The 25,459-nt window shown below is 39.4% G+C and overlaps 8 protein-coding genes across 8 annotated transcripts; 4 read left to right on the plus strand and 4 right to left on the minus strand.

Moving 5' to 3' along the window:
* Positions 1-4,703: 4,703 nt before the first annotated feature.
* Positions 4,704-8,211, minus strand: EAF01_002881 (uncharacterized protein; the record flags this gene model as incomplete). Its single annotated transcript, XM_038911135.1, has 5 exons — positions 4,704-5,266; positions 5,497-5,584; positions 5,747-7,932; positions 7,992-8,131; positions 8,192-8,211. The coding sequence occupies 5 exons, from the start codon at positions 8,209-8,211 to the stop codon at positions 4,704-4,706; spliced, it is 2,997 nt and encodes a 998-aa protein (XP_038774057.1).
* Positions 8,212-8,735: 524 nt separating this feature from the next.
* On the plus strand, positions 8,736-10,344 carry EAF01_002882 (uncharacterized protein; the record flags this gene model as incomplete). Its single annotated transcript, XM_038911136.1, has 4 exons — positions 8,736-8,764; positions 8,895-8,980; positions 9,036-9,111; positions 9,159-10,344. 4 exons carry the CDS (start codon positions 8,736-8,738, stop codon positions 10,168-10,170), a joined length of 1,203 nt encoding a protein of 400 aa, XP_038774058.1. The 3' UTR covers positions 10,171-10,344.
* A 260-nt stretch (positions 10,345-10,604) lies between these two features.
* On the plus strand, positions 10,605-14,007 carry EAF01_002883 (uncharacterized protein; the record flags this gene model as incomplete). The annotated part of the gene is made up of 4 exons (XM_038911137.1): positions 10,605-10,627; positions 10,690-10,875; positions 10,938-13,742; positions 13,797-14,007. The coding sequence occupies 4 exons, from the start codon at positions 10,605-10,607 to the stop codon at positions 14,005-14,007; spliced, it is 3,225 nt and encodes a 1,074-aa protein (XP_038774059.1).
* A 262-nt stretch (positions 14,008-14,269) lies between these two features.
* On the plus strand, positions 14,270-14,954 carry EAF01_002884 (uncharacterized protein; the record flags this gene model as incomplete). Its single annotated transcript, XM_038911138.1, has 3 exons — positions 14,270-14,446; positions 14,597-14,711; positions 14,764-14,954. The coding sequence occupies 3 exons, from the start codon at positions 14,270-14,272 to the stop codon at positions 14,952-14,954; spliced, it is 483 nt and encodes a 160-aa protein (XP_038774060.1).
* Positions 14,955-15,233: 279 nt separating this feature from the next.
* Positions 15,234-15,750, minus strand: EAF01_002885 (uncharacterized protein; the record flags this gene model as incomplete). The annotated part of the gene is made up of 4 exons (XM_038911139.1): positions 15,234-15,308; positions 15,363-15,437; positions 15,494-15,565; positions 15,721-15,750. The coding sequence occupies 4 exons, from the start codon at positions 15,748-15,750 to the stop codon at positions 15,234-15,236; spliced, it is 252 nt and encodes an 83-aa protein (XP_038774061.1).
* Positions 15,751-16,080: 330 nt separating this feature from the next.
* Positions 16,081-17,448, plus strand: EAF01_002886 (uncharacterized protein; the record flags this gene model as incomplete). The annotated part of the gene is made up of 1 exon (XM_038911140.1): positions 16,081-17,448. One exon carries the CDS (start codon positions 16,081-16,083, stop codon positions 17,446-17,448), a length of 1,368 nt encoding a protein of 455 aa, XP_038774062.1.
* A 656-nt stretch (positions 17,449-18,104) lies between these two features.
* On the minus strand, positions 18,105-21,286 carry EAF01_002887 (uncharacterized protein). The gene is made up of 2 exons (XM_038911141.1): positions 20,638-21,286; positions 18,105-20,562 (listed from the first exon to the last, which is right to left on the minus strand). The coding sequence occupies exons 1-2, from the start codon at positions 20,974-20,976 to the stop codon at positions 18,649-18,651; spliced, it is 2,253 nt and encodes a 750-aa protein (XP_038774063.1). The 5' UTR covers positions 20,977-21,286; the 3' UTR covers positions 18,105-18,648.
* A 792-nt stretch (positions 21,287-22,078) lies between these two features.
* On the minus strand, positions 22,079-23,170 carry EAF01_002888 (uncharacterized protein; the record flags this gene model as incomplete). Its single annotated transcript, XM_038911142.1, has 1 exon — positions 22,079-23,170. The coding sequence occupies one exon, from the start codon at positions 23,168-23,170 to the stop codon at positions 22,079-22,081; it is 1,092 nt and encodes a 363-aa protein (XP_038774064.1).
* Between the last annotated feature and the right edge of the window lie 2,289 nt (positions 23,171-25,459).

Genomic DNA, 25,459 nt, shown 5'->3' on the forward strand with positions numbered 1-25,459 from the left:
GCCAATCAAACCTCCAATCCCTACTGCAAAGGTGTCACCAATCCATATTTTCATATTGCAAAACTTGTCGACCTACCAAAAGTCGACATTTTAACAGGGCTCCCATGCAAATTCTACCCCCACAAACACAGCAGCATCTCCACTTGTTTACAATATTCCCTCATTCCCAAGTACTCGAGACCATTCGGCCCACTAGATACGTCCTGGCAGATTGCAACTCTAGGGCTTAATTAATCATGCCTCGGGGGTAGTAGTGATGAAAAAGTGTCACGAAGCTTACGCAGACCCTCGTCTTTCCTTTCCTTTAATGCGCAACTATTAATTTCATCTGAAGTTTTCTCATCGCATTTGACAAGACTGCACCACATTTAATGCCACCCATTTATTTCGTATTCAGGGGCTAGGTACAAACTTCTGCTTCGTCTTCGCTTGTCAGTAGCTCTCCACTCAAGATAAGCATAATTCTCAAAATCCCATGAAAAGAAGGTTTCGGGGACCTCAAAAATTTGAATCCTTGAAATCTAGAACAATTCCATCACACGTGCTTAATATGTAAATCCCCGCCTCTTCGCCTCTTTTACGTTTCTTGGGCCAGTCATTATCCTCGTCCATACACTGTAGACACGAGATTTTCACGAGGCACAAAGTTTGCGAGACGATCACAGCTATGATTCCTTGCTAGATCAGTCAACGCTGGACAAGTTTGCGACGTCCTTCCTCTTTTCATAGTCTACCCCCATGGAATTCAAAACCTTCCAATCCACACTTGCCACCCCCAGTGCATTGAGTTTCTTCATTGGGGAATTGCCATAACCTAATTTCTCATTGATAAGTGTATTTCCCAGATCAATCATTTCATCCTATCAGCATCAACTTCAACATTCCACTCTCCCCAATGGTCATTAGAACAGAAGTTGTACAAGCTACAAAGCATTCTACCCCGACAATGATGCTCAATTATTCTTTAGCTCACTTAGCCCAATGTACCATTACCATACCCTGGTCCTGGTCCTGGGCTCACCCAGTGATTCGACCACTTCGTTCGTTTGTTCGTTGATCAGATGAAAATCAAACCACCGTTCAGATCAATAACCTCATCATCCATGTTCATTATGATAGAACATCGCTTCCATCCATTCACATTTTTGAACATCATGCATAGTACATACATATCGGCATCACCGAGCCGCATAAATGTATTAATTCTATGGCACATTTATGCCACCTGGTGAATTATTTGATTGGATATATTGTCTGATGCAAATGAAGGATGAGAACATGGCATGTAGAGGAATCAAGAGTTAGGAAGTGGTAACATTTGCGATTATGAATTTCTTACTATAGCTACTTGGGTGTAGGTACAATTGATGACTGCGTTGGGAGGAAGAAGTGTTAGATCGAATTAATCAATTATCCGTGCATGTCCACGCGCCCGCGGATCATCTTTCATCCTTTCATACTTTTCATTTTGGAGGACTGATGTTTATAGTAAGGGGAACCAATCTGACAGACTAAATTCCTCTCCTTATTATACCAACGCATAGCGGCATTCTTTGGTCTTACTACCCATACAGATGTTGTTTCTGTATTCTGTTTAAAGAATGATTAAAATTGGGCAACTCCAGAGAGAAATCGTTTTCGCGTAATTGTAGCCTTACCACAATCCATCCATCAAATTCCTCTCGTACATGTAATCCATATCTATGCATGTATATGTACAGCGCCTACTAAATTTATATATTACTATGTAACTTTACTTAAAATCGTACACATAACATGACATTCGCAACTCCCAGGTACCAACACCCAAACTCGCATACCCCAATGTTTACAAAGCAGATGTAGACATCCCTTCCATCGCTCTATGAATCGGGTAACCTCGCGACCCGGAGAAAAAGCGATCCACCAAAATTCTACACCCCAAACAACATTTAGTATCAAAACAAAAATAAAAGATTTTTTTAAAAAAAAAAGATTCTTGTATTCATGATTTATCAAAGAATAACTATATATCTCTATTTTCTTAATAATTATAATATATAAAGAACTTTTGATTGAATTTTGAAAAGGAACTGTTTCTAGATTTTCTTTCAATTTTGCGGGTTTCGCGTCTGGCTTTTTCTCCGGGTCGCGACTCGCGAGGTAACCCAACTCCAGATCAACAGCCAGGGTTGATACATAAACACATGTACCATGTACCTGTACCTATCGAAATGTAAATCCCAGGGATATATATGGAGGGAACAATAGTTTTTCCATTCCCTCTGGAGTCTGCATACATACAATATAGAGGTTTCCTGTTTTTCTCCTACGATCTACATACCGAACAAGTGGGTGAATTGATAGATTCATCAATCTAGAAAGACAGAGCTTTCAGTGTTCTCTTTTTCTGCGCCTACTGTCGCGACTCGTGAGTGAGTAGAAGGATGGTGGGATCAAGTCATGTAAGGTTACTTCGTATGCACCAGTATCTCAATGTTCCATACGTACCATTCATGGCCTTACCTATCCAGTCATTATTCATCACTTATTCACAGAGTATATGTGTGTCAGGCACATGCAGATGCAGATGAGAATGAAACATAGAGATAAGAATCATAAGAATCAAATGCAGACAGAGAGCCTTGAATTTATTCAAACGCATGTGTATATGCACACCTGCAGAGATCGCAGGTAATTAGTCAAGCGACTCCATATCCACTATCCATTACCCATGTTGCATCTGCAATCCGATTTCCATTCAAAATGATCACCAGCGTCTAGTAATAGTAGCCCTCTTGATCAGAGGATCTTCCACTTCTCTTGTAAGTTGTCTTGCCTCAGTTAGCTTTTGAGTTCTGCGCTCTAATATTATAAATGCTGAGTGTGCGCTCGAGGCACTGCACCATACCGTCTAAACTCAGTAAATTCGGAATCTACTTAATCGCATTAAGCTTAGTATTTCACAATCTTAAAGGTCGAGGGTCTTCCTGGCTTTCATCAGACCCTCTTATGTGCCAGGTGAGGTTTCCTGGTAATACTAGTTATATCAAGCTACACTTGAGCTGTAACACTCTAAGGTTTATTAATTTCTATAAAATCATTAGAGATTCTAAAGGCTTTTCATAAATTATATTAAATTAGAAAATCATTTCAAGTATTATCCAATTAATTGTTTAAATAATAAATTTTCAATAATAATTCTTTTTTTCTAATTAATAGTCGGGATTAGGTTTCATGTAATTGATAAACGAGACACTAAATCTAATCCTAGCTATTTCTATAATATGTATTAGAATCCTTATTTGACATATTAGAGGGTCTCCTAAAGACTCGAATAATATCTACGAAGTAGATTGAGTATTTCATCGATTTTTCTAGTCAGACCTTTTAGTATTCAATATTTTTTTCAGTTTTTTTTAATAATCTCTATATTTTCAATATTGAATTATTAAATTCAATTTTTTATAATTAGAATTGAAAAGTCTTCTTTACTCGATTTTATTTAATTATTATTAAATATTATTAGAACTATTAATTCTAGATTAGAATAATGATTATTAATTTGATAATAATTTATTAAAGTTTTTAAAATTATTTCTTTCATTTTCTTATATTAGGTTTAATAAGGTTAATGTTGAGCAGACTTAGTAAGGTGTGTATACATAATATGTATGAGTAAAAAGATTGTTTATTTCTGTCTAACCTCTTTATATGAAGAGGGAATTACTATATCTATATATATATACTACCCTTACTTATATACTTTATATGTATGTAGGGTAAAGTGTGATATGTAATGTTATATTATTGGTTACGTGTTTCGACAGTTAACATGATTTATTAGTATATACATCATATTAGTATGTATACTACTTTAAAATACACCAAAATTAGTCTTTTATTAATATTTTTATTTAAATTATTAATCATTATTTTTTCTCTAAAAAAGTTTTCTTATAAATAATAAAAATGAAGTATTTATAAAATTTAATCTTTTTATAGATATTTCAATTGTAGCTTAAGAATATTATACTTTATATTATAAAATTCTATTTCTTTAAATAATTTTTTACTATTTTAATTTATTTTTATATTATTTATATAAATAAATATAATATATATAAAGAAAAATTAAATTATACCAATAAATAAAGAAAGTGTATAATTATATACAGTCGTTTTTTGTATATAAAAATAATAGTGTATATACTAATATAATGCACGTACTGATAAACCATGTTAGGTAGATTTCGAGTTTACTAAGTTTAGATAATCAAAGTAAATCGACAACCCTCGAACCACCACTGTCAACATCCCAGCGTAGCTGCAGTAGATGAACATGCACAGAGTGCAGTGGGAAACCCACCATTCCCAGTTTCATGCAGAGATACCTCCCATGATTCTTGTGGCCTGATTCTAATACGTGAAATTTACTATGATTTGATCACACCTTGACGTAATTTTCAATTGCACATACGCGCCAAAACGCATACATACGGAGTATACGGGTCTTAATTATTTTTCATTTATTTAGTAGTTTCAATTCGCTATGCACGAACCACCCCGAAACGCCCATATGATATATCACTTCTCTTCTAGATTTGGAAGAACGATCACACTTTATGTAGTATGCGATAATCAATCCCCAGGTTCACAGATCTCTGCCAAGCTCTTTGTTCCATCAGGACGCGCGTTTGATAGATTTACTCGATAAACCCTACCTACCCGTCCAAAATACCCGTTTCCTTCAAACTAGCAAAGAGTTCTGGTTCTAGGAATTTAGCCACACTTACATCTTCACTAAGACCCTTTCTTCTCCTTGTCTTGAGGACAAAATCTCTCGCTGTGGCTTGTGCGCCTGCTGGTTCGAGAGGTCGAAGAATAACGTCTTTATCTAATGGATCACCGGGGACGATACTCCAGCGATCAAAGACTAAAGAAACGGTTGCTTGACCTTGAGTATGAATGCGAAGATCGGTTTCGAAACCAAAGGAATCGATGACAGGGATGAGTCCACTGACGCGATAGAGAGGTGTACCAGCAATAGGTCCGTCAGACAAGACGTGACCGCGACGACGAGCGAGTACAGTGTAGAGCGAAGTGACGGAATCTGCAGGTCCGGTCATGGAACAGGAGTAGACGGGTTCCATTAATCTTGGAGAAGCCATTAGGAAGGAAGAATAACATGCGCGTCGGGAGGTGGGAATGATTTGACCACCACCCCGGAAGATCGCTTCAGGAGCCAATATCACGTCTGTTATCTTGAATTTGCTATTGCGGATTGCTACAAGGGATGTTAGCACTGATTCGGATAGATGAACCAATGAAAAGCTGTTCAGGGGTAAGATTATAGTTGAAGGGTCTGTGTGACAGTGGTGGACGGAAGTTTCCATATTAATTCAGTAATATATTCGTCCACAATTACGATCTGTATGATGACCTAGCAGCAATAGGGTTAAGGAAGAGGGAAGACGTCTGGGGAAAAGGATAAATGAAAAATGGGTCGAAACTTACGTTCTTCACACAATGGTCCTTCTCGAGCAGCCCAACTAAATCCTTGTCGAATGGTATCCCGCACACTAAGTAGCGATTTTTTATCCACCTGTTGTAGATCAGTCAGCATAAGAAGGGCCGAATAATTCCGTTTGTGCAACACAACGGCTATTTAGCCTATGCAGGCACTCACAATAGTAGCTCTAGCCTGACTATGAGGCTAGCTACTAACAAGGGGTAAGCGAACAGGTGCTTTCTGGAATGTACTTGCCTCGGATGGAATGGTATCATCTTGTAAGATGTTTGGTCCCAAGTCGTCGGGACCAAATGCCCAAATACTTCTAGAAGCCAATAAATCCCAACCATAGTTCTCCTCGAAGTATTTGCCAATCACTCGAGCAGGACTTTTGATGCTGACCTTTCCACTTTCAATGTCTTCAGCAATACCCTGGTCGAGAGGTTCTGCCACCATTGTGATCTTATTCTTCTTGTTTGGTGTCTGGGCATAGCATTTGATAGCTGATGTTTCAACGACTGTCTCACAAAAGCGTGTGACAGGATCGGAAACTTTAATCTCCATCTCTGCATATAATCGTCGGAGATCATGCAGGACGCAGTCCATATAGAGCTCTCCCGTGCCTAGAATGACGTGTTCACCAGATTCTTCTACCTTTGTAGTGATAAGAGGGTAGCTTTTGTTGATCTTTCGTAGACCATCCAACATCTTAGGAAGCTCAGAAGGATTGATCGGCTCTACTGCTACCTTGAAGACCGACTCAGTGAAATGGGTGATAGGTTTAAAAATGTATGCCTCCTCCTCATTTGGCAAAACAAGGGGTACTATTGTTGCAGATTTGACAATCGAATTATCCACACCTCCAAGCAGGACCCAATTGCCGGCAGGAACTCCGTCTGTGGGGATATTGTATCTTGTTTCAGCGATCCACACATCCGATATGGTGGCAACACTCATATCCTCTTCATCATCAATTGAATATCCTTCACCAAGGACTCGTACTTGGGTGCCTGCTCGTGCAATACCACTCAACACTCTTCCGAAGGAGTAAAATCCTGTAGCGTCACTTGTGTTCAATAGCTTCGTTATTTGAATGACCAATGGACCATCTTGATCGCAATTCTTCATAGCCGTTCCAACCGTTGTATCCAACGGACCAGTATAATGACGCTCCAAGTTTTTCTCCGCAGCTTCCACCGGAGAAGGTATATGTTGTACAACCATATCGACGAACCCGGTCGATGGACCAAAGAATCGTTCACAGACAAGTTTCAGAAGGACGTTTGCATCCGTCTTGTATTGTGATGGTTTGAGGAATATTCCGAGTGATTCCAGAGTACCCTTCAGATCCTCTGGACTCTCACTAATGGTATGCGAGTACAATTTATAGATTGGTTCCAGGATAAAATTGACGAAAGAGCGTTTTGACTTTTCCTCAACACCCTTTCGAGTAAATGACCTCCTTGAGGGATTGTAGAAAATGTCGCCCCATAATCTCCTTGCGAATTCGTGCGCATCAATACCACTCTCCTCTTTGTTCAAACTAGGACCTCGGTTCTTCTTTGGGGCGTAACTGTCCGCATACATTTTTGCAAATGATTGTAACGTGAAGCACCATCCCATACTGGTACAGGCAAAAAGAACATTACCTTTTTCTGGACTAAGTCGTCGGCTCTCGCCTTGACCTGGTAAAGTAGCCTCGATCACGGTATTGACTTCTTCAATAACATGTTTCAGCTTGAAATAAGCATCCGTAGGTGGTAGCTTGAGCTCTAAGATTAGACGATCCATTTTATTGACAACAAGAGTCAAGGGCAGACCTTCCAAAACGGCATGCTTGATAATCCGCTCTGTATTGACTTGTACTCCTTCAACAACATCAACAACTAAAACCACTCCATCCACCAACCGTAATGAAGATGCAACCTCATCCACGAAATTAACATGGCCAGGAGTATCAAGGATATTTAGAAGATGCGACTTCCCCTTGGTACTTTGAAGCACCAAGCTCATAGGTGCAGATTTTATGGATAGTCCTCGTTCACGCTCGACAACATGGATATCTGTATAACGCAATTGCTCATCCTTCTTCCTTCCGGTCTTTTTCTCCAATCGCTCTGCAATGTCATGAGTCTCAAGAACCAACATGTCCATAAATGCGGTTTTGCCGTGATGTAGATGCCCAGCGAAAGCAATATTTCTGATTTGTTCGGGGTAATTCATGAGGTCGGCCATAAAACTTCGATCGAAATGTACCGGTGGTAAATCCGCCTCCTGGACGTTGAATTTCTTCTGTTCGACCGGAGCTATGATTGGTTGCGTGAGGGATTGCGCATCTTCTTCTTGCACCATAGTTTCTACATCCTCTCCGTATACTTGTTGCGCAGTAGGGTAATACTGCTTATCTTCATGTAATATTACTGCATTCGAAGGTCCTTCGTCTAAACGTAAAGTTGTTAGTTGATGGCCTTCTAAGCTCCAGAAAATGCTTATAACGAACCATCAAGGTCCATCAATTCCTGCCCCGTAGGTTCCTCTGGTGCCTCCTCTGGATATTCATCGTAGACGTATGCGCTCGCATCATTGCCATGTTGGGATTCCTCCTCCGACTCCTCGGCCTCACCAATGAAGTTTCCAAACCTGCAAGGACATTAGCTATGATCAAGCTTCTTAAGAGCTGAAGACGTCAGGGTGACTCACTCATCGTAAAGGTCATCCATTGCGACTCAGTAAAATGCAGAAAAATGGTATGAAAATAACAGGGTGACAAGAAAATGAAGCTACAACTTCACCGGCCTCGCGTCGAAAACTCGAGGTTTCGCGATGGTACTTTTTGAGATCACATGATACAGCCTTGTCACATTAGGTAATCAGGAAAATGGCTTCGTGGTGGAGAACGGAGATGAAGAGATTGATTAGATTAGATCGTCTACCGACTTCGGTCTCCGGTGGTTTAGATTACTTATCTGGCTGCTTTTTGAGTCTTTGACTGGATGTTTATTGCAGGTGCCCGAAGAGAAACCTTCACATTGTCCGAAGAGAAACCTTCACATTGTTCTCAACACATACAAAGCATAGATTCAAAAGTGGCATGAGAATTCAAGGCTACAGGCGGGGCTGATTAGTGATTTGCCAGCTCACCTCACCGCCCTCACTATAAATAGTTGGCGCAGCTTTGTTGAAGTGTATTCCTCTCCCAAAACATTATTTACAAACCTCAAATCTTGCAATTTCACTCACAAAAATGTCTTCAGTTCCTCCAGTTTATATTGTGTTAGTTTCTATTTATTCCCCTTCCTCAAAATTGACACCACTTGGATGGTTTTCTAGACATACATGTCCTCTCCTGTTCTCGTGACAGCTTCTCTATAGATGAGAAACGCTAATCATTCACTGTTTATAGCTCCGCTGTGAGAACGCCCATTGGTTCATTCTTGGGTTCCCTCTCTAGCAAGAGTGCTACCGAATTAGGTGGTATCGCCATCAAGGGTAAGTTCACCACATCTTCCTGGCAACGAAAGCTCTGAGACTGACAAATATTTAGCTGCCGTTGAGCGTGTACCAGAAATCAAGCCTGAAGATGTTGAGGAGATCTTCTTCGGCAATGTTCTATCCGCAAAGTAAGTCAATCACTTATTTGTAGATGATCCAATACTGATTTGAATAGTTTGGGACAAAACCCTGCTCGTCAATGTGCTATTGCTGGAGGACTTACTGAAGGCGTAGTATGTACTACTGTCAACAAAGTTTGTGCTTCTGGAACCAAGGCGATCATTCTCGCTGCTCAGACAATCATCACTGGTAACGCCGATATTGTTGTAGCTGGTGGTACAGAGTCTATGTCTAATGTTCCTCACTACCTCCCAACTCTCCGAAATGGTGCTAAGTATGGTGACCAAACTTTGGTAGATGGTGTTCTTAAGGATGGTCTCACTGATGCCTACAACAAAAAGGAGCATATGGGAATGGCTGCTGAAGAGTGCCACGTCGATCACGACATTAGCAGAGAGCAACAAGATGAGTATGCTATCAAGTCGTATCAAAAGGCCCAAAAGGCAACCGAAGCTGGTCTCTTCAAGACCGAGATCGTTCCAGTTGAAGTCAGTGGTGGCCGTGGAAAGCCAAATGTCAAGGTCGAGAGAGATGATGAGGTTAAGAACTTGAACATTGAGAAGCTCAAGGCTATGAGACCAGCTTTCATGCCAAAGGGAGGAACCGTCACCGCACCAAACGCTGCACCACTTAACGATGGTGCTTCGGCTCTGGTTCTCGTCTCGGAAGCTAAGTTGAAGGAACTCGGTCTCAAGCCTTTGGCAAAGATCCTTGGGTGGGGTGATGCAGAAAAAGCACCAAGCAAATTCACAACCGCTCCATCATTGGCTATCCCTAAAGCTTTGAAGCACGCCAAAATTGATGCTTCAGCTGTCGATTATTACGAGATCAACGAGGCTTTCTCGGTTGTCGCTTTGGCAAACATGAAGATCCTCGGATTAGACGAATCCAAGGTCAACATCAACGGAGGTGCTGTCGCTATCGGACATCCTCTTGGTTGTTCTGGAGCTAGAATCGTCACCACGTTGGTCAATGTGCTGAGAGAGCAAAAAGCAAAGATTGGTGTTGCCGGTATTTGCAACGGTGGTGGTGGAGCATCCGCTCTTGTTATTGAATCTTTACAATAAAGCATTTTTGAGAAATTGCTTTATAATTTGAAATTTTGATGGTACATATCTGGAGTATCCAAAAGCATAACTGGCGATAAAGCATGGTAGATTCATGTTTGACAAATGTTCCTCGAGACAATTAACAATACCCATAAGCTTCTAAATACATTACATTCGATGATCAGAAACAAATCCTTGAAACTGCTTTTATTTTGTAATTGTCAGGCAGATATTGATTACATCTCATCAGCCTCGTAAAAAGTGTTCTTATCCACACATAGCCTTGCATACCAGCTAGACTTCAAACGCTCTAGCGCCACAAGTGCCTGTCGAAAAAAAGTTCGAGATAAGTGCAATCGCCAAAAAAAAGTTCCCGGCGCATCAATACCTCAATTTGTTGGTGTTTATATCGCCATTGAATAGGTTTTTGATCTCTCAGACAACTGCAAATTATGGTCGGCCAACGCAAAGCAGTGTAAGCTTTGAATCGCTACTCCGAATTGTATTTATCTCAATAGCTGACCTTAACATCAATAGGGATCAGCGCATCCCCGCGCTCATTCGCAATGGCATCCAAGAGAAGAAACGAAGCTTCATTATCGTTGTTGGAGATAGAACGAAGGATGTCATTGTACATCTACACTACATTATGTCCAGTATGGACATGAAGCAGAACAAATCAGTCATGTGGGCATACAAAAACAAGCTTCTAGGATTCACGAGGTCAGTAGCGAAGACGGTCACTTTCTTGTGAAGCTGCAGACTGATAAATATACTACTTGTAGTCATCGAAAGAAAAGAGAAACTAAAATCAAGAAGGAAATCAAACGTGGAATTAGAGAAGCAAATACTGAAGATCCTTTCGAACTTTTCGTGTCGCTGCACAACATTCGATATGTTTACTACAAGGAAACCGAGAAAATCCTGGGAAACACTTTCGGGATGTGTATATTGCAGGATTTTGAAGCCATCACACCGAACCTTTTAGCCAGAACCATTGAAACAGTCGAGGGTGGAGGACTTGTAGTCTTATTACTGAAAGGCATGAACAGTTTGAAGCAATTATACACATTGTCTATGGACATTCATTCTCGATATCGAACCGAAGCGCATGACGACGTTACTGCCAGATTCAATGAACGATTCATTTTGTCTCTTGGAAAATGCGAATCCTGTTTAGTAATTGACGACGAGCTGAACGTTCTTCCTATCTCCGGCGGAAAGAATGTGAAAGCTTTACCTCCGCCAGATTTGGACGAGCCAAAAAGCGAATCACAGATAGAATTGGATAGTATGAAAGAAGTCCTACAAGACACACAGCCAGTTGGATCTCTCGTCACTTTGGCAAAGACAGTGGATCAAGCCAAAGCTCTTCTCACTTTCGTAGACGCCATCGCCGAGAAAACCTTGAGGAACACTGTCACGTTGACTGCTGGAAGAGGACGTGGAAAGTCTGCAGCGCTCGGTGTGGCTGTGGCAGCAGCCGTCGCGCATGGATATAGTAACATTTTTATCACATCTCCAAGTCCAGAGAATTTGAAGACATTATTCGAATTCATCTTTAAAGGTTTCGATGCTCTTAACTACATGGATCACGTCGACTACTCGATCATACAATCTACAAACCCCGATTTTAACAAAGCAATTGTTCGAGTAAACATCCATCGTCAACATCGCCAAACTATTCAATATATCAGACCACAGGATGCGCATGTTCTTGGTCAAGCCGAATTATTGGTCATCGATGAAGCCGCTGCAATCCCGCTGCCACTTGTAAAGAAGCTTATGGGTCCTTATTTGGTATTCATGGCATCCACCATTAATGGATACGAAGGCACTGGAAGATCTCTATCTTTAAAATTGATCAAACAACTCCGAGAACAATCTAGAGGAACAACAAATGGAACAGGAGATGTTGAAGTAGCTGATCGATCAAGTGGCAAGGCTGCTGCTAAAGGTGCCGACAACAGCTTCTCAGGAGGTCGCTCGCTAAGAGAGATTACCTTGTCTGAACCTATTCGTTATGCACAAGGTGACGCTGTTGAGAAATGGCTCAATCAATTGCTCTGCCTTGATGCCACTTTACCTCGTTCGAGATTAAACACTCTTCAAGGATGCCCAGATCCTTCACAATGTCAACTGCTCAACGTCAATCGTGATACCCTCTTTTCTTTCCATGATGTTTCCGAAAAGTTTTTGCAGCAAATGATTGCTCTTTATGTCGCGAGTCATTACAAAAATACCCCAGATGACCTTCAATTGATGAGTGATGCTCCAGCTCATCAACTGTTTGTCCTTGTTCCACCTATCGAAGAGAACAGTAAACACTTACCAGAACCTCTCTGCGTAATTCAAGTCGCTCTCGAAGGAAAAATTAGCAAACAAAGTGTCATGAACAGCCTGAGTAGAGGTCAGCGAGCAGCTGGTGATCTTATTCCATGGTTGGTCAGTCAACAATTTCAAGACGATGACTTCGCTGGACTCTCTGGAGCACGTGTAGTAAGAATAGCGACAAATCCCGATTACATTAAGATGGGCTATGGAAGCAAAGCGCTCGAGCTCCTTACTGCTTTCTACGAAGGAAAGTTCACCAACCTCTCGGAAGATACGAATGACTACGTAGAAGAGACAATCACCCGTGTCACGGACGAGGAGTTGACAAGTTCGTCTCTTCTTGAGGATAACATCAAGGTGAGGGACATCAGAAAGATGCCACCCCTTTTCTCAAAATTATCCGAGAAGCGACCCGACAATCTAGATTATATTGGTGTGAGTTACGGCCTTACTCAACCTTTGCACAGATTCTGGAAAAGGGCTTCATTTGTACCACTCTATCTTCGTCAAACACCAAACGAATTGACAGGAGAGCACACCTGTGTTATGGTTCGCACCTTGGAGAATAGTGAAGATAGAGAATGGGAGTCTGCGTTCTCTAGAGATTTCCATCGCAGATTCTTATCCCTTCTTTCATACCAATTCCGTGAATTCCCTTCAGTTTTGGCCTTGAGCATTGACGAGTCAGCAAATGCTGGTTCAAAATCCGACCCAGAAGCCGCACCCAATCCACTTTCAAAAGAAGAATTAGACAAAATCATGTCACCTTTCGATCTCAAACGCCTGGAGTCATATGCAAATAACATGCTTGATTATCACGTCATCTTGGACCTCATTCCAACACTTGCGAATTTGTATTTCACTGGTCGCTTGAAGTCTAATATTAAGCTAACTGGTATTCAATCGTCGATATTACTTGCCGTTGGGTTGCAGAGAAAGGATCTGACAGCCATTGAGTCTGAATTGTCTCTTCCATCATCTCAACTCTTGGCCATGTTCATCAAAATCATGCGTAAGATGAGTTCACACTTTGGTGACTTGGTCTCTGGTGCTATTGAGGCTGAGATGCCAGGACGAGAGAATATCGGTGTCAGTAGAGAAGATGCAAATGAAGCTTTGGACGATGAGGTTGTAGATGATAGGTTCGTACCTCTAGAACAAGGGCTTGAAGAAGAATTGGAGGAAGGTGGAGACGAAGCTATGAAAGCTTTGAAGGAGAAGCAAAGGGAGCTTATTGATGCTCTCCCTTTAGACCAGTAAGCTTTTTGATCTATATATCTGAGATACTACAATACTAATTCGCTTTTCAGATATGAAATTGAAGCAGGAGCACCAGGGTGGGCAGAAGCCGAGAAGCAAGTCAAAAATGCTGCTAAATCCGGAAAGAAGGATATAGTGGTCGGTGTAAAGAGTGCGAAATCCAAGAGAAAGGCAGGAGAATCTGCTGCAGAAATCTATGAACAGGAGATGGGTGAAAAGGCGCATAAAAAGGCAAAGAAGGGTGGTAAAAAGGGTCATTAGTTTTCTCATTTCAAATTGTATAATCCAACATCCTGTATATACCTCTGTATTTAATGAAAGAAATGATATGGAATATCTCATACGTTTAAACTCTCTAAGTAATGAACCTGAATTTGACAATGACATTGAGCAAATGCGTACGATTGGCAAGCCACATGTGAAAGAAAAACTGCCTAAATCATGACACCACCATATAAAACTTTTCAAACTTTTCAAACTCCTCCAACTCTTTACACATTTTTCATCTCATATGGAAACAATCATGACGGATACAAAAGATACAAAATCAGAAGCTTCTTGGTGGAAAGCATTCCCCAAAGCCAGAGCAAAATGCCCAGAGCTCACTGCGGATGATGTGATGAAGCTGTTTGATGATATGGATATCACATCTGAGCCGAGATCTTTCTTGTTGGTAGATGTGAGAAGAGATGATTGGGTGGTATGTATAATCCTCATATATGACATGGAAGATACAGTTTACGTACTCTGAGAGCTTTCTCCAGCAGGGATCTATATGATACCATACCATTCTCTACAAAACTCAGTCCAAGGTTGAGGTTGAATATCTCTGATGTATATGTGTGTGCAGGGCGGAACCATCAAAACCTCACTTAATCTTCCGGCTCAGAGTTTCTATCAATCTCGTAAGTCGCTGTTTGAAGTCTGTAATAGAGCGGGTTTGACAAAGATCATTTTCTATTGTGGTATGTACTTTTCGTGTCTGGGCTTGAGAAATGAGATGTTGATAAGGTGTAGGATCGTCAACTGGGAGGGGACCAAGATGTGCAGGTTGGATGCAGGATTATATTGATGATATAGCGAAGTTTGGGAAGAAGAGTAATATTGAGGTTGCGGTTTTGAAGGGTGGTATTAAGGGGTGGGTAAAGGAGTTTCAAGGGATGCTCATGGATGGGTTTGAGGAGGGGAAGTGGGAGGAAATAAAGTAAGAGATGGATACAGATATTGTTTTCAGTCGCATTTCACATCATAGCATCCCCAATCCAATGAGAAGCAAAAGTTTCTCGGAAAAGAACATCAGCTCGAGGAATTATGGTTTATCTTGCCAAAAAGATTCTTCCATCTCCTCTTCCGTGCTCCTCAATATGCAATTTGTGTTTCATATAACCTGTAAACGCCCTGGTCCAGATACAATTCTGCGATGTCCTTCCCATTCATCTTTCATCCTGAAGATCTCCGACAAACCAAATTCCTCGACATCTCTAATGCTATTCGCGGTTTTCCCTTCCTCCACCTATTCTCTCCAATGCCTCGAGCATAACAACTGAGTTTCCGCGGATAACCTGAAGTGCATGTTAACGTTTGAGTATGAGTCTGCGGGAAATGCAATAACATACAACCATCCCAATCTTTACTTTCTCACCACCATCTTTCTCCTCAACTGCATCGTCTAGCACAATGTTCAAGAAAACCTGTTTATGCGCGTTAGCTAGATTGAATTGGGATGCGGGCATGAAGAAGAACTCACATCGTAACCTCTCAATACACCAATGACCTTTCTGCTACCGTTTAACTGCACAAATAGTCTCTTATCGAGGTACTACATCGTCGCATAGTATTAGCCATCAATTTCAACTCTCCCATATTCCCTAATCCTCGCGCAATAGCTCGGATTGATCAATATGCTTTCAATCTTCCCCCTGGTCGCATTGCTGCCAACTCTCAGAGATACCGAACACCAGAAATCGCACATACCTTCTTAAGCTCAGGCTGAGCTTGAGGCATCTTGACGATATGTTTTTGTAGGATTCGTCGGGTAGATGATATAAAATTGGAAGCTTGATTGCTTGCGACGAATGTACACCAAAATTTCGTGGCTGTATTGAGGTTTCGTGAGGCTGATGTTAGAGGTCACGTGGTGATAAGAAGGTACATTTGGGTGACTTTTATTTATCGGGATGGCGAGGCGGAAGACAGCTTCATTGCATAAGACGCGTCTTTCTTTATTACGACTAGAGGATTGTATTTCTGGTTCATTGGCTAGTAGAGAAGACTGATTGATATACCTGTTTTACGGAAAGAGAAACTTCAGATTCAGATTTGAAGACAGACAAGATGTCGGCAGTTCGCAAACCCCTCAAGAAATCTAATTTGCGCCGGAGTATCGCATTCGAAGATCTAACGCAAGATGAAGACGATACGTCGAAAACTGATACTCCAAACGACGATAGCTCTTTGGACAAACCTCCGAGTGTCAAAACTGCCTCTTTCAAAAAGAAAAAGAGACCCGCATCTTCTCGTCTCTCCTTTGGAGTAGGCGATATCATATCTGGCTCCGATGCCGAGAATCTGGAGGACGATGAATCGTTTACGTTGGTGAAGAAACCTCTTTCGAGGAAGGTTACAGAGGGGAATACGAAGAAGATTAATACGAGAGTGCCATTGCCGATGAGGACGAGGGATGAAGATGGGGATGGGGATGGGGATGGAGATTCAGATATGGGCAGACCGAGCTATAGTAAAGATTACTTGAAAGAATTGAAGAGTTCGCAGGCTTCTGCCATGAGAGAACTGGCCGATGTGGAGGTTGGGGGAGGAGAAGAACCGTTTCTCGATGCGAGTGAATTGGAGGGAGCAATGGTTGTGGATGTACACGGGAATGGAGATATAGTTGGAGGATTTGGAGGGAGTGCTGCGATCATACCTACCGAGGCGGAAATTCGAGAAAAGAAAGAAAGAAGAGCGAGAATGGCGAGGGAAAAAGATTTCATCTCGTTAAACGATGATGAACCAGATGGAGGAAGAATCACATCTCTTCTTCCTCGACAAAAGAAACCAGAATCAAGATTAGTGCGCGACGATGAAGAAATCATGGAAGGCTTTGAAGAATTCGTAGACGATGGACGAATTTCTCTCGGGAAGAAACAAGAACGCGAGGAGAAACGACGTCGGAAGAAAGAAATGGCAGATCTAATCCAACAAGCCGAAGGTAGCTCGGATGAAGAAAGCGACGACTCAGAAGCGGAAAGAAGAGCCGCTTATGAAGCTGCCCAAACGAGAGCGGGTATGGATGGTCTTCATAAACATGATGATGCGGTTGCTGCGAGGGAAGAAAACCAGGTCCCGCCGAGAATCACGCCGATTCCGGTACTATCGGAGTGTTTGGAAAGATTGCAGAGTACGTTGAGTACGATGGAACTTGAACTCTCCAAGCGGAAGAAGAAAATCGAAGAGGGAGAAAGGGAAAAGTTGGAAATTGCGAAGAGAGAACAGGACGTTCAGGTATTGTTGACCCAAGCGGGTCAGAGATATGCGGCGCTGAAAGCAGATGCGAATATCAAGGAACTGGAAATGAATGATGTGAAGGGGCTCGTGGATGCTTCGAGCGAGATGGCAAGAGAGAAGATTGGAGGTGCTGATAGGGGGTTGGAAAGTTTTGGGAATACACCGGTGAGGAGGGACGAGGTTGTTGATGGGTCTTGAGGGGGTTGGGATGTGTAAGATAGGATGTTGACACCATTGTATTATCAAATCGAAAGTCATTTCGCGTAGGCACTTTTGGGCAGTCTCGGGGGGGTTCATTATATACCTAGGTATCTTGGTAGCTTCAAAGTCATCGTGTCCGAATCCCCCATGTCAAAATCATCTTTATGAAAATATACAAGTAACTTAAACCACTCTTCCTAATACATATACGGATAACTTATCCATTACCTTGAAACTCTGCAATAACTATACCCCCTAATACTCATTAAACCCGAATCTTCCACAGCTACACATCACCATCATCATCACCAACATTCCCACACTTATCAAACCTCAACTTCATCCACAAGACTCGTCAAGAATAGCACCATACAATGAAAATTGAAATATTAACAAAACTTACCGTCGTCATGATCTACGTGATACCATATCACGTCATACATACATATCACTCATATACATCACACACATCATATCTCCATCTATCTCACCTCGCCTCATCTCGCCTCGTCTACATCCCCCCTATTCCATTCCAAAATATTCACCCCTTATCAGTTAATCAAATAGCGTACCTAATCAATGAATCAATCAATCAATTTTCACAACCAATCATTCATCCAATTTTCATAATTCTCTTTCTTTCGTCCCCTATATTCATATAACCATATATGAATTCTCATTTGCATTCTTATTCTCAACAACTACCTACTAGGTACCTGCCATGCATGCCATGCCGCTAACTCACCAACATAACAAATAAACGCTAACTGCAAAAGCAATGCTCTTCTTAGCGTCCCTCTTCCTATTCCTTTCATACCTAGGTACTTTTTGAATTCCAGCCTCTGACCAAGAAAAAACAATCCATCCATCCATCCATCCATAACCCACACCGAATCAGATCAGCCTGACCCACTATCCATCACCATATCCCAATGCAACCAACCAACCAACCAACCGCTAGCGACGCAAGTGACGCGGTGCGAAGCTTATTTTTATGTTTATAAAGGAAGACTGAGCCATACTCAAGTACAAGTAGAAGCAAAGGTGAAGCTAGAGAGTAAAAAGCACACAAGTAAACAAGCAAACACGCCTCGAATGCACCATCACCAATACGCCTGCCAAACAGCCAAAATTAACATAATAACACAACTTAAAACTCCTTTTCTGCTCTCCTTATTGACTCAGCCACACAATCCCCTAACCAAACCAAGTAAACCACATAAAAGCTGCGCCAACCACCCACAGCACTCTCCAAATACTACACCCCATCTCCCTCAGTATTCTCCCCATTTTCGTAGTTCTAAATCCTCCCCACCATACCACTATCCTCCAAGGTTTATAATTCCTCCTCCTCTCCAACTCCGCTTTCCTCTTCCTCTCCCTTTCCATCTCCATCTCAAATTCCCTCTCACTTTCCCACCTAATTCTCCCCTCCAACCCTCCATAATATCCCGCCTTCTCGATCAACGGTTGAGCCTGTTGATACGGAACTCCAATCGAATATCCCTGTCCCGGTAACCCATACCCATTCGCCGGACTCGAGGTTCTCGTTCTAGAAGTACGACTTGCGAGATTGTTAGCCGTAGCTGTACTCGAAGTGGACGAGTTCCCTTCACTCCTCCGATCTTTTTCCTCTTCATCTTCGCGTTTGAGATCTTTGATACTAGTTGGCAACAGCGAGAATTCTGAATCAATTGGACTACCCGAGCCTGAAGGAGATCCCTTCGAATCAAGAGCGAAAGGGGCAAGATTTGTAAAAGGCACGAGGATCGCTCGAATAATCAGGAGAAGAAGTGATATCCCCACCAAAATGCCATAGTTTATAAGAATTCCAATTTGATCTGGTAATAAACAAAGATGCGATTCCATCGTCGTGGAAATATGTGCGTTTTCAGCCCCATGACCCGTAGGAACCGAGTGTAAGGGTTTTCCATCCGCGCCAACTGGATTCCACATACTTAGCATGAGAAAACCAGGTTTTCGTATCCCCATTGCCCAATTCATACTTTTGACTGTTATTTCTCGGGCGTGATTTTTGTCTTCTGGATGTACTAATTCACAATAATCGTGGTCATCGCCTGAGAAGACAGAAACTACATTGCCAATCTTTGAGATTAGTTTTTTGGAGTCGTCATCGCCGAGGACATTTTGGTATTGGTATCCTTTGGATACGCTGATGGCATTTCTATGATCGGGTATGACTGGCATGGTCTGACCCTTTGGTGGTGGAGTTGGTGGCCAATGTTCTCGAAGAGGACCGCATGGAGTTCCAGAATTTCGATATAGTGGTACATGAGTAAGAAGAATAGTAGGAAACTCAGCGCCATTTGGTCCAGGATCTAGAGTTGGTAAGTGTGCGTAATCTGCCAATTCAACATCTTGAACTGAGTGAGAATATCGTATAGCTCTTTCCTTTCCAGCCTGAAAGTCCAACTCTCTAGCCACGGCTTTTCGTTTGGAGACTTGAACATTGTTCAGAAATTCCTCCACTGGTTTGGTGATAGGTGCAGTTTCACTAACTGGACGTTCTGATGCTCCAGCGCTCAATGATACTGAATCTACAGAAACAAAGGTATGGTTCGCAATAACATCCACTCTGTTTACATCTCCAAAGTAAACCTCAAACCGATCACGAATGGGCACCTTGATTTGTGCGCCGAAGCCCAAATCATGATTTCCTGGTAAACTTGCAATGAGCTTTCGTCCTCTCTGCCCAACTCCAGCTTCTGTTCCTCCCAAATTCCAATTGTCCGAGAAGATCTTAGAGAATCGACCGTATTCCTTCAGCCAAAAATCCTCTCCGTATCTTTTTCTCCAACTCTCGAGATGCTTCTGCTCTTTTGCTGGTCGTCTTTCTTTTGCCCATGCTTGATCTTCTGAATTCCCATGCGCAGTCTTCCATTCTCTTCCTCCGTCAAATAAATCTCCCAAGAAAAAAATCGTATCTGGATGTAATTGTTTCGAAAGTTGTATATAAGACCTCTTCATATAGTTATCCGTATGCCAAACGGTGAAAGTCGACAACGGCCATGGCCTATCAGGGTATGAATGCGGATCCGTCAATTGAGGATCTGCCAGAAAGATTAAGTGATGGGGCGTAGTATTTGGAGGCTATTCAAATCGAACATAATCATCAGCCTCGTCCATCCATCTCAAGAACATTGCCCTTTCCTCAAGAAAACTCACCCATCTCTCCCATTCCTCCCACGCACAAGCTCGCACGGCTTCTTCGAAAACCCAGCGCTCCCCAGACAACAAAACGACCACCCAAACACACACCAACAAATGGGGTAAACTTAAAGCTCGTCTCCAACTCCAATCTCTCAACCACCCCCTCACTAGCCTCGGTATTCTCGATGTCTTCCCCCCAACCATATTGAAATTCTGTTGGTCTGCCATCCTTTGTAGAGACACTGCCAAATCAGTCGGCAGAACCAATAATAACCTTTTCCAGATCGAAGGAGGTTCTCTCAAATGATCGCGCGTCGAATGGGTATATTGAGAATGATGAGAGAAAGCTGCCATTCTGATAACTTCCTATTGTGGTTTGCTTCCCCTACCTATGTAGTATCAAATGACATCCATACCCGAATCCCCTTGGCTAAGATCCGGTACCAAGGGATGATGACCAAAAATTATGTTATATTAAGGTACGTACTCCTCTTATGTGTAATACAATACCTATTCTGGGTATTTGTGGAAGAATTCGTATTTGCCTTTTTGCACATCTAGAATTGGGGTGAATGGTTATTTCGTGTCCTCCAAGTAAATTATTTGATTACGACGCTGGGAAACCTAAGCTTGGGGCTTATGGGAATTAAAATTGGGGATCAGATGGAAGGTCGAGCCCTGGAATGACCCTGTATCGTAGATTATTGCGCGATAACAATGGATAAATAAGGGTTGAATTCAGGGGCTTGGACTAGGATCGTTTAGGTGAAAGAAAGTTTATGTGTTCATTTATTTATTTATTTATTTATTTATTTATTTACGTAGTGGGTGTTTATTTGAAACGATTTTATTAAAGAGAGCTAAATCACTCTATATATATATAACTTAAGCATAGAAGCATATCTATTACTATATAAGGATATACATTGGTTAGCTATATAGTAAGGTTAGACGATACTGAGTGAAGGAGAGGAAAGTTTTCAAATCAAGTAGACTAACTATTATGTGGATATTGAATCAGGCTATATACATACATCCCTTTCCTCGAAATTAGCCTGCCTCCACGGCAGTGGCCCCCGGAGGGCCAGCGGAGCGTCATCTAAAGCTTCCTACTTAACCATCCATCTCACAAAATATAGTACTATTGTCAGCTCTTCGAGTAGCCAAGTCTAGTCTCTCATATAATAAAAGCCAGCAACTTGTCACCTCTGTGTGATTAGTATAAAGCTATTCATGGGGGCAAGCCCCCAAACCCCCCTTGCTCGCTGCGCTCGAAACAAGACTAAGTAGACAACAGCGATACGGAGGACTGGATATGAACAAAGCATAATTTCCGTTCAATAGCTATCAAGTTAGTTCAGAAACATTCAAAACTCTCAGACCAGATTAGATACAACAATATAGATCTATACTGAAACACGGGGGGTATCAATCATCATCATCGTTATCATAAGTATCATAGAACCTCTTCTTCCTGTTCATCCAGATTCTCTTTCAAGAAGACATGGCTGTTCCAACCCATTCTCCTCACTTGAATCTGCATACTTTCAAGTACTCTCTGTTTGACCCCTTTCTCGCTTCCATTACTACCATCAACCACATCCGTGCCTACAAAAGCTCCATGTGTACTTGAGAAGCCATGAGGTTTCAATACCTCCCACATGCCAGCTACCTCGTCCGCACTTAAGGGTATCATATTGGGAATGCTCCACATGAAAGCATAGCTATTCATTCCATCCGGTCTTGTATTTTTTTCTCCTCCAGGACCTTTACTCCAATCTCCCAAGGCACTTGGTGTGGTTACCAAAGTATCCGCTACCAATAATCTTTCATGAGCAAGACACACCAAACTTCCTGGAAAATGGCCACCAAGCTTCAGCATCTTAACGCCAGTCTTCTCACCTCGTATCTCAAGCTCCTCTTCTTTTCCCTCAATAAATGTCCTAGCTTTTCCCATTCTATCAAGCCGGTTCAGCCAACTCTTGTCCTCCCAACTCAAATAGACAGGACAATCAAATATCTCTGCCCAATCCAAATGTGTAGTATAATAATGCGGGTGAGATATCACAATCGCTGCTAATCCACCTAACCCATGAATCCAGTCCACAGTCTCATCATCCACATAGGTTATGCAATCCCACAGCACATTCCCAAGCGGTGTCTTGATAAGGACCGCTCGTTGCCCTATCGCAAATTTAGGTTCGGTCCATAAATTCCAAAATCGATCATCGTTGTCAAATTGTTTCCATTTATTCCTATATTGACCCCCAGCTTTCAAAGCCGCAAGTGTAGTGAACGCTTGACCACTAGGTGGTACAAATTGGCGTGGATCATCGCATATTCGACATCTGGTAAGAATCGATCGTTCTTCGGCATCAAATTGTGTACCGCATGCTGTACATATGAGTAGATGTTCTGAGTTGGACATGATGGATGCTGGTGGGGTTTGGTATTCGTGACGAGGATCCTCGAAATCGTGAACAGCACCGTCGTGAACTAGGGTTGCCGGTGTCGAGATGGAAGAATATGGAGTTGAATGAGAAGACATCTTAATAAGAAAGTTAAATATGTGGCAGTGTTGGACGAAATCTTAAAAAGAGGGGTAGATAGTAATCAGATGATCCGGGAATGGGTGTTGACAACTTGACGCTTATTAGTAGGCACGTTTATAGGTTATATAGCCAAGATAGTCGAGGAAGTTAGCTTTCTTCTAATGTGATTTGTATGAAGATTTGGGTCGAGTTTTTGTTTAACACAGCACACTATACCACACTAAGGTTATATACCGAGGCCGATTTGGTCGATATAACCAAAACCTAAAAATAGATTTCTACCTAAAGCAAAAAAAATTCTAAAATTTATATAATACAGCCATAAAAAACTTGAAAAAAATATTTATATTATACAAAACTATATATAATATATCTTCAATTTTTCGAATAATATAATAGCTATAATAATATTATTAAATTATAATACTTATTTTAATAATAAACCTTACTTTTTATTAATTATATAAAGCTTATATAATTATCTTAATATATTTAATCTTATAATAAATAAATGTATTTAATATAAACAAATAATTGAGTTAATTTACTTTTTAATTAAAATTCTTTTATTTAATTTAGAGAAAGTTAATAATATTAAATTATATAATCAATATAATAAAATAATATTTAATTTTATTATAATTAATAATTCTTTTTTCTTTTTATTGATCTTTAATATATTAAATTCAAAACATTTATATAATTTATTAAAGTCTATATTCTTTGAATTATTAAAAGTTAATAAAAATCAATATGTTAGTTTTTTTTTATAATATTTATTAATATTTTATTAACTAAAATATTATTTTATATATATAAATTATCTAAAGTTTTTTTAAAAAAAGATTTAATATAAAATTCAATATTAATTTAATATGAAAAGCTTAATGATATAATAATAAGAATTATAATCTAATTTTAATATTTATTTTTATAAGATTATTTATTCTTTAATAATTTTTCACAATAATTTTAAATAATATTAGTAATTAATTATATAAAAAATTAAAAAAAAAAGATTAGATTAAATATAATAAATCAAAAAAGTTTTTCAATTATTTTTATAAAAGAAAATAAGAAATAAGGAAATGTATTTTTTATTTATATATTAATAATTTTTAAAGCTTTTATTGTTAATTCTTAATAAATTTTCTTAATATATTAATTTCTAATACTTTTTCTAAATTAAAAATGATATACTAATACTAATATATTAAAATATTTAAATGTATATAAATAGCTTCTATATAATATAATAAAAACTTCATCTTTCTTTTGTATTATATATATATAAGTTAAAAATATATATTAGTATCTATATAAATTTCGATTTTAATAAAAACTAATTTATTAATTAATTAAATATTATTTGATTTAAAAATTTGATATTTTCTATAAATAGATTGAAATTATTTTGCATATTTATAAATATTTTTAGAATTTATAATTTAAAGTATATGAAATAATATATATTCAAAATAAATGTAAAATATTAATATAAATATATTTTATAATTTAAAAAAAAAATTGTATTATAAAATAGACTTCTTTTTTCTTTAAAAATAAATATATAATAAACTTTTATTATATTCTTAAAGATAATTTAATTTCATTTTATCTTTTAGAATATTAAATTAATATTAATCTTATTTATATTTTTCTTTCAATAAACACTTTTTATAAAGTTTAAATAATAAATATATATTTCTAATATATTTTATAAATATATTATAATTATCAATTTAAAAGCTTTTTTTATTTCTTTATTATTAGATAAAAGAATAAAATCGCATATAATTATTTATTTTTAAATATAAAATTATTATAGTTAATTTTAAACTTTTAATTAAATCTTTCAATATTAAAGTATTTATTAATAATTCTAATTTCAATTTGAATATTAAATTAAAAAAAAAGATTATTTAATATTATAAATATTATATTATTTATTATATTATTTATTATATTATTTATTATATTATTTATGAATTGATTCTTTATATCAAGTTAATAAAATTTAAGATTAAATTATCATTATTATATAAATGAAATTATGTAAAATGAATAAGAAAAAATTGAAGAAAGTTTAATATTTATAAAGAATTAATATATTAGTATTTATAAAGTCTAAAAGGAAGAAAGAGTATTGGATTATAAAAGTAATATAGTAACAAGTGATGTTGATTTTTATTCCTACATTCCTGAATACTAAATACACTTTTTCATTAGATAGAAATCTAATTTTAGGGTTTTGACCATATCGATCAAATCGGCCTCGGTATTAT

The sequence above is a fragment of the Botrytis porri genome (assembly GCF_014898465.1).
Source record: "Botrytis porri strain MUCL 3234 chromosome Unknown BPOR_003, whole genome shotgun sequence".
Lineage (NCBI taxonomy): Eukaryota > Fungi > Ascomycota > Leotiomycetes > Helotiales > Sclerotiniaceae > Botrytis > Botrytis porri.

What these genes read in the sequence shown, in the direction of transcription:
- EAF01_002887 (XM_038911141.1), bottom strand. Translation starts at nt 20,976, where the DNA reads ATGGCAGCTTTCTCTCATCATTCTCAATATACCCATTCGACGCGCGAT. An exon ending in GGGAGGAATGGGAGAGATGG is followed by an intron (nt 20,563 to 20,637) that starts GTGAGTTTTCTT and finishes CGATTTGAATAG; the next exon opens with CCTCCAAATACTACGCCCCA.